The sequence below is a fragment of the Temnothorax nylanderi genome, unplaced genomic scaffold (genome assembly GCF_030848795.1).
Source record: "Temnothorax nylanderi isolate EJ_2023f unplaced genomic scaffold, tnyl_v1.0 TNYL_tig0001_pilon, whole genome shotgun sequence".
Lineage (NCBI taxonomy): Eukaryota > Metazoa > Arthropoda > Insecta > Hymenoptera > Formicidae > Temnothorax > Temnothorax nylanderi.
Window position 1 is genome coordinate 4,115,288 of NW_027249063.1, and position 15,360 is coordinate 4,130,647.

The 15,360-nt window shown below is 40.4% G+C and overlaps 1 protein-coding gene across 3 annotated transcripts in view; it reads left to right on the forward strand.

The window, feature by feature from the left end:
• LOC139784129 (uncharacterized) overlaps window positions 1-14,981 on the forward strand; it is a 28,641-nt gene extending 13,660 nt beyond the window's left edge. For 2 of the 3 annotated variants that reach the window (XM_071723382.1, XM_071723321.1), the window contains exons 2-5: window positions 1,536-1,637; window positions 1,794-1,907; window positions 3,697-3,887; window positions 10,411-14,981. In XM_071723382.1, the coding sequence (XP_071579483.1) occupies window positions 1,817-1,907; window positions 3,697-3,887; window positions 10,411-11,349 (1,221 nt within the window). In that variant the 5' untranslated portion in view covers window positions 1,536-1,637; window positions 1,794-1,816 and the 3' untranslated portion in view covers window positions 11,350-14,981. The remainder of the gene's footprint in view (window positions 1-1,535; window positions 1,638-1,793; window positions 1,908-3,696; window positions 3,888-10,410) is intronic. The other variant, XM_071723428.1, reaches the window with a different exon arrangement.
• The last annotated feature ends 379 nt before the right edge of the window (window positions 14,982-15,360 follow it).

The window sequence follows — 15,360 nt, forward strand, 5'->3', positions numbered from 1 at the left end:
CCTTTAATATGCTTTAATATTTTATATGACTTTAATCATCGGAATACATTGTAATTTGTTATTAATCTTTTAATTCTTTTTCATTATCTAATTATGTACCTTCCATTCTACTTTTATATTATATTTTAATTGCTGAAGAAGACTAATTGTAAGTAAAGTCGAAACGTACAATGCTTTTCATCTTATTTTTGTAAATAAATTTGTGTTTTATTTTAAACTGACATCTTATTATGCTCGTTATTGGTCGTAGACCTTTCTTTCAAGTTTTGCTTTTTAGATCGAGCGTTTAACTTTTTTTTAATTCTTTGGCTTTATTGACAAGCTTATTTTAGCGATCGTAATTCGTGATACGACGCAATACGGTGAATGTAATGTGTTTTAATCTTCGCCATACGACCGATCGCAAGTACCTCTTCTACTTTTAATTCCTTTAATAGACGTATCACAGTACTCGAGTTATATTAGTCGTGCATATTATTTATGGAGTTGCAGTAGCGGTCGATAGATTCGCTTTTTCATTATTAAAAGCGTACGCTTGAAAAATATTCGCAAAGCTTACGCGTGACCAGTGCGATAATTTCAGGGTCGATGAAAGTGGCAAGCGTATGCGATCGATAATCATTTAATTGGCGCGTTAATTAGAGTCTAACGAGCTTACGAATGCGTGATTTATGCTGGAGGAAGATAACGGCGGAAGATAAGAATACGGGCGGGCGAAATTTAAGCGGATTTTAAATTCGCTTTACCGCGGACGCACGGTCGAAAGATTTAGCGTATGGCGCTAAAGCTGAACCAAAATGTCGAAACTGTACACATTTGATAAGCGCGATAGGATTAGATAGAAAGTGCAAACGAATGTCGCCGTTGCGCTGTCACGACGAAGCCCTTTTCCGCTCGCGATGAAAACGCGAAGCAGAGATACGTAACCGATATATCAAACGTAGCCGAGCGTGGTCTTTGAATAATGCATGAGGGCGAGTGATGTGCGCGAGGCGGAGAGGCACATTTTCAGCACCACTGGCGTTCTCTTTTTTTTTCTGCATTCCAGCAAGATGCACGCTGTTCTGTTTCTCATTTTTGGCTCACAAACGCAATGCGATATTTTTCATGAAAATCCATTCAAATAGTAGATACGTAGGACAGAGAGAATCTTTCATTACAGCGCGCCTTCAATTCTCTAGAAACGAGTGTTTCTCGAAGGCAACTGGAGTGCCTAATAAAGAAGTTATTCTAGAGTTAAGATAGTCTACCTACAGTTTAATTTATAATTCGCGCGTCAGATTTTAGAATAGAATTTTAAATGTACTTTAATGCACATTTTAAATATGTGCGTATTTTTGATTCTTCAAATGCTTTTTATATTACACGGCACCGTAAAATTACAAAAGATATCTATTCTGAATTCTGACACAAATAGATTGTCTTGGGTTTTAAAATCAAACTGAAGTAGATTTATTTTAATTACTATGTTTTAATTACATTACAATTTTAATTGCTATGTTTTTTCATTAACAAGTCCACATTTTAATTTAAAGGCCGTCACAGCAGAGAATATCTCATTGTGGAGGGAAGCAATCGACCTAAAAAAAGACATCGGCATGTTACGGCGAGCAAACGTCGCGATGCCGATGCAAGCGGTACGTTCACGTATATTTACACACGAAAGGAAAGGGACGGCGAAAAACGATAAAAATTTAATCTAAAAGTTTTAATTATATTTATAACTAATATTTATTTATTACGCCCCGATGATTAACGAGGTGAGCTAAAACTTTTTGGACATTCGTTTACAGTTAACGTGACAAAGATTGAGGTGATGCTCGAGGAAGCACCAGACAGCATCACCGTCGGTTCCATGTCATCTGAATTGGAAGCCACCACCGAACTTAATTCAACCTTTCCCCACGGTGAGTCTAATATAATCCAATTGGAATTGTAACTCTTGTATATTTCTGGTCATGCCATGTTTCACGATATTTCTTTGTCCAGCCTTGTTAAGATATAAAGATGTCCTTTTTAGCGCTGCCTTTTTTCCCCTCAAAGGACGTAATGAGAATTAATGGTAGTCTCCGAAGTCTTCTTAATTCTTCTTCTTTCATGTTATTTGTAACTGGGAAAATACGCTTTTTTACTTCTCGTTTCACTTCTCAAAAAATACAAGAAGTTATATTTGTTACATAATTCTCCCTTAATACCTACTTGATGGAGTCTTGACACGAGTTTTTATCTTATCGTTATACCCCGAAGAACAGAAAGGAAACATGACTGAAAAAAGACACGATCAAAAGTTTGATGGGATCTCTGAAACATTGATCATGAATGATATTTCAATTTGGAAGAATCCCCAAGAGAGTGGTCCGGGATCCTTCATAATATCGTCCGTATTTTTGTCATGAATTTTTGACACGACTCTCCTCGGATTCGCTGTGACAAACGAAAAGAAATATGATCCGTAGGGTAAATGTATTTTTTAGGGTAAATGCTTACCTTTCGCACGTCGATTTAATTTTACTTTCATCAACCAACGGAAAGTTATTCAGAGAGGATCATTTCATATCTCACGAAATCTCCATGATGAAATCTACACGATCGCGACGGAATAATGGTTCCACGGTCGGTGAGTGGAATGCATTATGCTGTTAATTGAGTAAATAATTGATTATCGTAACGTGCGAAACGAGGAAATTTTCCGATATCTGAGTTTTCGCTAATCCGATACCGTTTAGGCACGTTTCACGGCCGCTAACCATTTTAGTTTTATGCAAAGCTATAAACGGGCAGGTTTATACTTGATGACACTCTACAGATTTTAAGAAAGGTTGTTAGTGGCGGAAGATCGATCGCGTAATTTTGCTTCAGGGATGAAAACGTGAAAAGTGAACATTTATATTAATTTGGCGTACTTGATGAAATTCGCGATAAACCACTTGCGATACAATCTAACATGCTACGAGGAAAAAGGAGTATTCCAAAATTCTGTAATGTGTTACGTTTTTGCAGTTACTTTAATTAAATTTTAATTTCTTAACTCTGCAAATTTAAAAATGCATGATAACTCTTGTCGCTGGAAGACAAAGAGAGGAGATTTAAAGCAGATATAAATTATGTATAGAATGTCGTCGCGAACTACGTATATTTTCTACGTACATACAGCACGGATGCCAGCAACGAGTACGCGAGCATTGTATAATGGAATCTGTCTAGTTCTTTTTCTCCTTCTGATTTTCTATACGATAGCCCGCGAGGTGAAGTTCTCTCTTCAGACACCGCGTTCGATCCGTATAGGACGGCGGGATATCAATTTATCAGTTCGATCGTTTGCCATGCAAACGTGCTATGATACATCGTTAGACGGCATTGTAGGACCGCCAACAAAGGTTTTACGTGTGACTGAACATCGAATTGTACCCCTGAGCGATATTTCCTGAGTCTACATTTTCTCGCTTGCAGCTAGCCGAACACGTTCGCGTAGTTAACTCATAGATCAAAGGATGCACACGAGAAAATTAGGTCACATTATCGTGGTGGTAGGTTTAACTTTAATCTCAGTACTAATCTATATTAATAGTACCCACGCTGTGTATTCTTTCAACATTAATCTTTCAACACAAACTTATAACTTCCTTTGTTCCTCAGTCCATAGTTTTTACACACTCTAGCGTAAGAAACGAGAGCGAATTTAATCGGGGATTGCAGGCACAGGCGCGGTAGTGGTGCGAGCGGAGGAGGCCCTGATCGTCATTCTTGTCCTGATCCTGTGGGTGGCTGCCATCGCTCTGTTTTTCAATCGATGGGGCAAGATCCGCATGCTCGAGCCGTATCAGCCGAAATTTCAGCAACAGCACAGACAAAGCTGCACCACCATACTCGACCCAAACCCCCTTCAGGTAAGTGCGTTCGTGCCGCGCGCTCGCTGCTCGCTCTCGTCTCCGAGTGAACTCTCTTAATCCGCATGGGTAGTTGGCACAGAGAATGTCTGTACACAGTTGTTGGAACACGTCAAATTGCATCGTCGGATTAGCATAATACACATTATCCGCACAAATGTGTGACGTAAACAGCTCTGTATGTCAGACTATGTTCTACATACATGACGCTGAATCGATTATGTATCTGTATATGTATCTAGAGATGTTAATCATTAAGTCTTGCGACTAATGGATAATCAGATAAAAGTAAATTAACGGTTTTCATTTATTTGGGAGGCGCATTGATTGCACACATTGCTCGATAAAGTTTGCAAGGTAATTAACGGAATTTAATTCGCTCTATAGCAAAGAATTTTAGGATTATTATTACGGTTGATTTGATATTTTCCCTTAAATTTCATGAATTTAATATAATTCTATGCAACGTATCGTCATCATTGTGTATTTAATTAAATTAAATAATTCGCGAAGTTTCTTCGTGGCGCGTAAATTAATGCATTTTGCGGAACACAAATATCGCAGTTATACATGTATATAGCGGAGTGGAAATTAAATTTCCCGATATATACATCATGTAGCGACGCCGAGATTCTGATTATTTTCCATTTAATTACCAAAATAACGGCGAGCGTTACGGCACTCGGCTGGAGGGCAAACTCGGTATGTTAAACCGCCGTTAAAGGAGATTTGCAAACTCGTGAGACCGGCGTAATAACTACCGTAAACCTATCCAAGATACTGAGCCGGTTAAACGCCATGTAAGTGTCCTAATACTTTATTGCTCAATTAAAGAAAGGGTAAATGTCAAGGTCCTAATAACGTTTGCTTTGGAAGAAATACCGTAAACTTTAGAAGAAAAATACTGTAAATTGAATTTAAGCACAAAATACTTTATCTCTTTCTCAATGAAATTTACAGCCTAGTAAATACACGCGTATACAATGTGTCGTATATTATGGCATAGCAAGCAATAACTTGAACGTGAACGCTACCGGCGCGAGCTCACGCGAAAAATAATGTATTTTCCATACGCCACGCGGGTCACGTAGACGTAAACCTTCTTGCTTTTACACGGATTTTACGTATAGGTTCATAAATTCACTCGTATCTTTCACCGGATCCTTATGGTAATTCAGCTTCTGCTTCAAATCGTGCCATCCTTAGAAATCGAACCGATCTGGAGTACCGCAGATCATGTAAATTCTGCGTCGCATAAAAGAATATCAATTACAAGCTTAAAAAGAAGAACTTAAAGAAATTGGGATTAATTTTAAAATATCATCTTTTACTCCTCGATTAAGTTAACTTTCTCTTAGAAGAGTGTTAAATAAATTTCTGCGCAAAGACACTCTCGATCGGCGGCTCTGAATCGAGGGAGTGCATATCTAGTAAGTCAAACATATCCAGTAAGTTAAACTGTCGATATCTCCATATTCGTTCCATATTCCAAATGCGCGCTTCGGGAGTTCCTAAATCTTGTAGCGCCCATTAAACTGCCAAACGCATTTATGTAACGGCTTATTTATGATTTGTAGATAAATGCAAAATAAACGAGAGGATTTACTGCTGCGTGTTTGTTATATAAATTGACCCTCGAATAGTACCATGCCAGAGCGGGCGCTTCTCATCGCGGTCGGACGCGGATAACATATGTTCCGTAACCGGCCCCGTTCCAGACAGATCATATATACTTCACGATTTCGTTATAATATATTTAAAGGGAAAGTACGCGCGAACATGAGGCAATTTATCATTTATTATGTCATAAAATGCCCTGGGACTGCTTGATCCTCGCAGGTCGTTTAGCTTAATGGATATCCACGTTTAGCAGGTAGTACATAAGTTCCAGACCGAACCGCCTTGATTTCTGAACCTGGTTCTTTCCGAAGCAAAAACATATCAGCGATTTTATCCGATAAAATATATTTGCTTTATCCGCAATGAAAATGCATAAATAAAACTTAAATTAAAGCGATAGAATTCACCGCGCGGATCATCTTTCATTTATATTAGAATTAAGGTTGTAATTCCATAGAGAGAGATTTTACATAACGAATATAGATGTACTGAATTTGCGTGCCAATTTTTTTTTCCACGATATCCTTGCATTGACGCGTTTTATTATTCATGCGGTACGGTTTAGAAAAAAATTGTTTCAAGCGAACAACGCACTGCGTCTGGAATCGACGCAGGTTTTTTATCGGTTTTAGGATGTGCCGAATATTTCACGATGTCAATCGCATATATCGGCACCGGATTTACCGGTACAAAGGAATACAAATCACGACGCGAATGGGAAATATCCGAAATGGGTGCTCAACAACGGAGTTCACAGAAGCCCTGTCATTTCGTCGCATATCGGCTGAGGTTTTTACGAACTCGCTATTCGTTATTTTATTCCGTGTAAAATTTTGCCTTCCGGTATATTCCGATTGTTATTGTATTTTTCTATCGCGTCAATTTATCGCGCTGGCGAATTTTTATTCGCTTTGAGCGAATATTTATTTCGTTCGAGCGGTAAAATAATCCTGGGTTTTGTACAAACATGATATAAAAGGTATATTAAATGTTTTTGTTGTAACAGAAGATTTTTGCTTCTGCACGTACAGACAGGGGGATATGCATGGGATGGACGTTACACGGACATATGTTCCGCGTCCATGAGCTTCGAGCAATTACTTTTAGATAGGAATCACCGTTTGCCAATATGTATTTCTGCGTCCATGGTAATTCAATCGCGGAAACGTTCGATTGCATTGCCGTTTACCACGTCAGAAACATGCCGACCTCGATTCTATCGAATTGGAACAAATCGTGTATCTTAAAATTGTGCACCAACGGTCTGCGTGGACGATATTCGAGAGAAGCTGGCTCAAGACTATATTTTTTGCTGAGTTTGAAAAAAAGTATATAAAATTCACGCAACATTATTAAGCTACCAAGACCCAGTCCGGACCACAAATGACATTTTTCTGTCTAATTGATACTATATTTTTAATTTGTGGATATACACAGTTGAATCAAAATATTAATTTAGGGTAAACTCGGATAAGATCGCCATAGAGGAAAGATAAAGAGCGAAAGATATATAAAGATATAAATTATAAATTAACTTGTATCTTTGACGTCATGCAAGGAAAATTGATATTAACAACGTTGCTCATTGGTGACGCGCAGCGAGTCGCAGAAGGTTCTTTAATGAAACTAAATGAAAACTTTTCTCAGAATACTTGGCTTTCTATTTAACTATCCCGACTCGCAAACCATCATCCTGAATGTCCTTGATTAGTGAGACTTCGTTTCAACGTAGTTACAAGAGGTACACTCGAATTGTCGAATGTCGGATCATTGGATTTCAAGACCAGTCTCTGAAGTCTCGTTTACTACGGGATTCGGATACCAGTTCGAAGTGAGTCCCGCGAGGATCTTCCAAATAATCGATTCAACATCCTGAGAGGAGAATCGATCGTTCATTTGCAATACCGGGTGCGAATGGATTTACTATTGTTCTCTAAATTGTTCGAGTGAGTATTTGGTGAGCTTCCAGAGGATTACAATCTGCGGTTTAGAGGCTCTAGAGCTTCTAGAGGAAAGTTCGTGTCGCGTACACATAGTCTGGCATATTAACACCACTGCTGACTGCCTATCATGCATATTCCGCTCTGTGCAAACGAATATCTTCCCACTGATCAAGTAGATTCCAGAATATATCCATACTTAAACCTACGAGTCTTGGATCTACATATTTGCGCGTTTATATATTCATAAATCTTCGAATTATCGCAAAGAATAATTTACGAACAAAAACGGAGAACTTGAATCGCCAGTGAATAATTAACAATTAGCAAAGGTATTATGATCGACCCAACTGGCAAATTTTATTGTTCACAAAACGCTACGTTTCGACCGCAGATTTCGGTCCTTTTCAAGCGTATAGAAACAACTCACAAATATTATGTGATTCGTAACACCTGATTCGTAAAGTCGCAAAAATACATTCTATTTATACAGTAAACTAATATGTTACTGATTGAGACGTATCTTAAAGTTTTTGGATCTTAATATTAAACAATATTTCGTTATACCGAGGTCTCCAATCTGTATAAGATGCGCTGATTATGCTAATGTTTGCGAATAACGGCGTGATATTACATGCAATATTCAGGACAGTATAATAAAGCGGTATGCCGAACTGTACATCTGCGCACGAAACCTGCAATTTGTCATTCCGAGTACGCGAGTGATGCGCTGCGTGGAGTTACATCGTTCCATCAAAGCTTTAAAGCACTGTCGTGCTGTATATTACACGCACTTTCGTTTGGGAGATATTATCCCATCTTGTTCCCGACGTATGTATACGTGTTCCCAGATCCGTAATCCGATGCAGCCGCGTTAAGCGATCTCGCTGTCTCGCGCAACTTTCATGATTGATGAGGAAGCTGCGGGAAATAAGCCATCGAAGGGAGCTTTCAACGACTTTCGATCATACGAACGAATAAATTTTTCGTTGAAATATTTCCCCGTACAATATCTGCTAAGGAAGACGATGAAATATATCGTTAATATACAAAATAAACAGAGCGCATGATACGACATTTTATTTGATCGTGTTATTGCGATAAATGCCATGTAATAATTATTCCATAATTATTATTAGCGGCATTCTGTTTGCTTGTACATCAACTCTATAAATGGCAATAATCGAAAATCACGCGCAACGTTAATAATGACGAACGGCCTGTCCGATGTCCGAGTCAGATAAATTGTGGAAGATATTTAGCGAATCTCGATGTGTTCTCGGGGCTCTTCATCTCGATCGGACATCCCGTACATGCCCGAACGTCGAACATTTTCCGATAATTAGGATCGTGGGAACTTATATACCTAGCATCTCCAGTCGTATAATTCAGGAGCTGAGTAATTATTTCCGCAATCTCTCTTTCTCTCTCTCTCTCTCTCTCTCTCATTTTGCTAAAGATAAAAACGGTTACAGATACAAATCGTAGAAGAAAAATTGTAGCTTTTCCGTCGCTTAAAAAATTGCGAGATGAAAAACTCCGTCTCGCTATCTCCGTCGTTTAGCCGCGCTATGATATTTTATTGACATACTTGATTCTGCTTGTCTAATATGCTCTGCATTACTCTCACGGCGGAGGATCACGAAGGACCGTAAATTGAATAGAGCATTGGCGGAGTACGCGTCTCCATTCGCTTTTGCATAATACATGTAAATGCAGCATCATCCTTGCCCTTTCAGCGAAACTCGCGACACCCGTAATCTCGGGAGATGCAGCACCCGCCGCGTCTTATAAAATCCAACGCGATAGCGACTTACGCCCGGCATCCGTGGTAACGTATACCCGCGGCCCGCAATGAAAATCGCGCGAACGCGAGCAAGCGCAAGCGTGTGTGTGTGTGTGTGTGTCGCATACCAGAGTTCTCCATTGCAGCTTTTCAGCCGCATAGTTTAGCGAGCTACCGGTATGGCGCGGCATTATAAACCCAAAACTCTTTTAAGATGTCCTATTTACGTTCCACGAGGAAATCTTGTAACGCAATCTCTTCCCCCTGGTTATAATAGAATTCAACAGAACGGCGTTATAACCCAATTTTGGCCTTGCACGAAGAAACTTCGATCGCGTTGGGAAACTTCATTTATGGAGGGACAATATTACCCCGGCTAGCCGCGAGGCTTTTATAAAACAAAATTCTCTCGTTATCACAACAATACTGTCACGGCCATTAAACCGTCATCGCGTCTACTAGAAAATCATGTCAACGTGTCCGACATACACGCGCCCGTATATCAGGTCACGTCCGCCCAACACATCTCCATCAGAGAAACAACGCAGTCACGTAGCCCGTTACATATCCCCGGTCTAAATGTTTCTACGACAGCGCCATCATAGCTTCCCTATCATTTATTGGCTACAGATATATGTACAGGTCATTCGAGAGAAACGTGTTCCAATCCAACATTTATTGGCTATAGACATTCGTGTACAGATCATTCGAGAGGATCGTGTTCCACCCAAAAAAAAATCACCAATTATTAGCATGTCGCTTAAAAGAGATGGATTTATTCGTAATAATGGATCTGACTCATTCAGGGTACACACAATTTCGAGTTGCGTACTTATGGCACTTACGATTAATCGTACGATGTCGCTTAATCGTAATGTCAATAGCGCGTTTGATTGTCAAGGATATTTATCACCGCATCATTATCAGTGATTAACAGCGATATCATATGCAACGACTATCATGTTTCGGCATTATAGCCGCGTATATATATTTTTAGTCGTATCGCACATAAAATCGATAAAAAGATTTCAGCTTTATGTTCGCGTTGCACATTTATCAGACTGCCGTTTTAAATATGACTCGCCGCTGATGTAACGTCGTAAACCGTGTCCCGAGATCGCGCGGCGCCAAACAGATCCGTCAGGATTCGCCGGGACTTTTCCTCTTGTGTTCACAGCCCCGGAGCTACTCGAAGTTCAACATCCACTGCATGGAGCATCCGGTGAGCTGCGTGTCGGCCGCCGGCGGGTCGGCTGCCAGGCTGCGCCAGAACAGCGTGTTCGTGGGCTCGAGCACGTCACTGCTGCCGGCCAGCCAAGAGAGGCCCAGGCGAACCAAGAGCGCGTTCGATCTGCAGTCGCTGGTGCACGCGGAGGGCGCCGGCTCGCAGAACGATGAGGAGCGCGACGGTGACACGCTGAGGACCCTCAGGTCCATCGGCGAGTCGTCGCGGCTGCTGCATCAGCGGGAGCGCCGGCCCAGTACCTATATGTTCGACCGTATGGACGTCCTGGCGAGGCCGACGCTGCAGCGGGAGCGCGGCATGAGTATCTGTCACTTCGACAGGACGGACGTCCTGGCCAGGCCGTTGCAGAGGGACCGCGGCTTGAGCATCTGCCACTTCGACCGGATGGACGTCCTGGCGAGACCGTCGTTGCCGCGCGATCGCGGCATGAGTATCTGCCCCTTCGACCGGACGGACGTCCTGGCGAGACCGACGTTGCAGCGCGATCGCGGCATGAGTATCTGTCACTTCGACAGAATGGACGTGCTGGCGAGGCCCACGTTTCCGCCCGGCAAGTCCCTGCTGCGGGAGAGACGCGTCAGCGTGTGCAACTTCCTGGAGAGGGACGAGGAGTCGCCGGGCAGCAGGAGTTCCCTGCAAACGGACAAGCGGTTGAGCGTCAGTAACGTCGACAGAATCGAGACTCTCGGGAAATCGTCGTCGCGCCGAGACCTACGCGGCAGCGCCAATAACGTGAACACCCGGCAGGACGTAACGTTGGTGAAATGCACCACGATCAGAGAGAGAAACAACTCCGTGTATCACATCGATCGTCCATCCTGCAGCAAAACGTCCGACGTCGTGCTCGGATACAAAGCGACGTGCGTTTAATCGGCCGCTTCTTCCGGAGGCTGAAGAGAACGCGCGAAGACGACGATGACGACGTTGATTCCGTGACCGATGGTCCAGTTGGTCTGCCTTGGACGAAATACGGCTGTGAAATCCTTTCGTAATCGCTTTTGCTTCGATGTCAGCACATCCTTTATCGCTTATATTTCTTGTATTCTTTTATGGATTCTCCTGAAAAAAAAAATATCACAGCCCTGAGTACCTTATCGAATGGCCCTTATCGAACCGTCGATGCAGACTCCGATAACTAATCGCTGTATTTCGAACGTTATGCGGTTTCGAAATGACGACTCGCCCTCATTTCTCTCTTTGCGCCATAAACGTCGCTTCGATCTCGCTCGCTCGCTTCGCACACAGATGGAGAACGGTCTAGTTCTCAGTCAGAGAAATATTTCGCACCTATTTCCTGCACATGCGAAATTACGTGCGCGTCGGGTCTTTCCAGGTACTCTCCAGAAATTAAAGGCGTGTCGCGTGGCCATGCAAACAGGAGGGCGGGCGTTGAGGATCGTTTTTCAGTTACTCTTTTTCTTTCGTTATTTTTTCTTCCTCTTTTGCCGCGGGCTAAATGTAATAACGAAATTACCTACCGCGCCCTCGATTCGGTCGGCCTCATGAATGATACATGACGGGCATTTCGACGAATTCGCCCAGGGAAATTACGTTCGTTGAATTTCCCTTCGTTACTCGACGATTCGTTAATGGTATATTCGAGAGTTTCGCTAGCCGAACAATGAAACCGTAGAACGCAACTGATATATTGCGAACACAGCCGCGTCAGTAAACCGAATAAATACGGCGGGAGAGCCGCGATTGCGAGCATTGGTAAATGGTTTCATTGATGCGTTTATTCAGGCGGCCCGGAATTTTTAATTAACATCCTTGATCGCGGGGGTCTGACGAGCGGGCGGCGTATAATCGGTCCTACGGAAAAGGAATCGATCGACCAACTGCATTCACTCCTATTCAATTTTGGTCTTTCTCTCTCTCTGTCTCTCTCTCTCTCTCTCGCTTTCTGTCTTTTACTAACATAGCCATAATTATAGACGGAGACTTTTTCTCCTTTTTCTCCCCTTCCTCTTGGACTGCAATCCGTTGTAGGGAGCGAACCGTAGAAATTACTCTATTCTTCGGAGAGATGAGGTCTCGCGTAGCATCTCCTCTTCTTGTAGACGTACGGGCTCTCGCAAATTGTCAGCACACACAAGGCAGCGTAAATCATTTAATTAAACGCAACGGCGCGTTTACCAAGCGCGTTCGATCGTTCGATCTGTAGAACCTGTCAACGCCATCAGCATAAGGAAAAGAACGGCACATGCTCTCAGGGATTATTATTTAAAATCTTCACTCGTGAAAAACAGTCTCTGTCGCTCTAATATAGTCCATCGAATACGCATTTATTTCTTGCATTTCAATTAAACGTTACAGAGCCTATTAATTTAGCTAATGTTGAACGGATTGATATCGAATGTATCGGTCGGATCGTTAATTGAGCTTTGTGGTCGACCAATGTACGAAACACGATACGTAGTCAGCGCAAAAACGACCGTACGTTTACATTTAACGGTCGTAACGGTCATTAAAATTTCATTATCGCATAATGGGTTTGATTGCGCTTCTAGTTTTGGCGAGCACGACATAATTCCACGCGATTAATGCTGTCGTAAAGTACAAAAGCGTTCTAGGCATATACTATTCTAAAATCACAGACAGAAACTATAATAATATTCGCCGTCATATCCACGAATATATCCGTAACGATATAACGAAATAATCACCTATTTTGAATAATTAATAGATTTACATGGTACATTATACATACATATGCGGGAACTAATGTCAGATATTTTCGGAAAGCCTACATATTTTTATCTGTTGGGATAAGACAAGCAGTTACTATTGAGATTATTCTTAGTATCTAGTTCCTTCGACATTGGAAGGTGATGTATGAAGCGCGACTTACTGGGTTCGGACTTACTAGAGAGCTCTTAGCGAGATTCGTAGATTGTACACGTGTTTGTAGAGCACGAAATTAAAGAGATGATCTCATTGAGCCGTCGGTACATTATCGGCTTTTAATTTGAAAGTTCACGCTAAGAGATAATTAAAAGCGAGAACTGAAAAACAGAGATGTTAACTGGATAACTCTCAATGCGAACATCTCTCAATTTATTAAAGACCCCTGTCAGCTGTTTGATGCTTTAATTAAATGTGCAACGAAAGTCACCGTGCAAGAAGCGAGAAATCAACACAGTTTTAATCCTATGCAACGGAAAGCGGCCTTCAATAAAACAAGATATTACCGTGAAATTTTCTCGCGGGCATTTATATAAAAGCGGGAGTGCGAATCTCTTTGCCGACGAGATTATCATTTTATTTTCCCCTTCTGACGTAATTGTATTACTATATGTAATTAAAGCGCTCGGCTCAATAATACATATTAATCTACGCGAAAAACGTATCCTCGTCTACAGTAGTCAATACATTATTGTTCCAAACTATCATGACTGTTAAATAACATAAACATGTGATCTTCTTTCTTTCATGTAAAATAAAATACTATTTCTCGCGATCAGAATCCCTGTTATCTCTATTATAGAAATTGTAAACTTTATGGAAGTATTAAACGCAGTTATAGCTCGTGATCCTTCAGATCAAAATTTATTAACAAGGGGACCTTCTCTTAATTAGCCGAGAATATCGTAGAGTAATTATATATATACGTATGTAGACACATTCAGACCAAATGTAAGCTTTAAATTTTAAGACTATAAAATATTAATAGTAAAGACTACTCATATAGATTACGCGTTAACTTTCATGGACTTCATATCTCAAACGTTCGTATTTTCGACGATTCAGACTGTTTTAATAAAAAAAATTCGAGAATTCTAAAAAGTACGCGTATTTTTTCATGGATGTCCGATAAATGTTTGTGACACGGCATTTATGTACACCTCTCTTTTTTTTTTGCATAAGAACGAAGCGTTGTGAAAATAACGCGTTGCATATATTTTGTTGAATATACTCGTTCAATCCCATATTTATTTAAAAAATATATAGAAATTGCCAAATGATTTAGTAATGAAAGTATTGTTGAAGAGTGCATTTACTCCGGAAAATTCTTGCAGTTTTTTGTAAATCTTTACGAAAACATCGGGACATTTTTATAACAGATTTTCTGTTATATTTATTGTTGCGAACAATTTGAAGTGTCTGAAGAGGAGAAAAATATCAAAGAACTATATATGAATAAGAATAATAATGTTAGACTTATGGGATATGATTTAAAAGTATGATGTATGGTTAAAAGATTGGATCACTATAAACAATTTGCGAAGTGGACAAATTGTTTAGATAAGGAGCGTTTATTAAACGAGTTAATCCTTATTATAACATATATATTTAATTATTTATATTTTAAGGAGTTTGTTATTTATATAATTATAAAACTCCATTTAATCAACTGACGTTAACCGACTTCGATTTCTTAATAATTTATCATTGTGTGCGTTGGTTCGAGTAATTTTTCTAGTTGTATAACCATGTGTAGAAGATAATTTTGTGAACATGTTAGTGAATGACTTTTTTACAATAAATATTATTTGAAATGATATTGCAATAAATGCTTTTATTTATATAGAGAATATTTATTTTTAATAGAGAATATTTATTTAATATTGAAAAGCTCATAAAAGTTTCTCGTGTGTCGTTATTATGACGATATTTGAATGTCAATCGCCCTAGTAAATTAATTCCATATGTTATCCTATCTCTATTGTTGTTTTTAAGAGGAACGAAACGACACACCAGAAAAATGAGCTCGTTCTTTCGCGAACTCGAGAGAAGATTGCCCAACGGCTACCGCGGCTACGACAAAGTGCAATAGCGGCGAGCGAAATGCACGGGGCTTCGCGAAATCAGTGGCTCTTTCGCTAACCGGAAATTTTCGTAAAAGCCTTCTATTTCAGAATATCCTGAGCCGTATTGCAC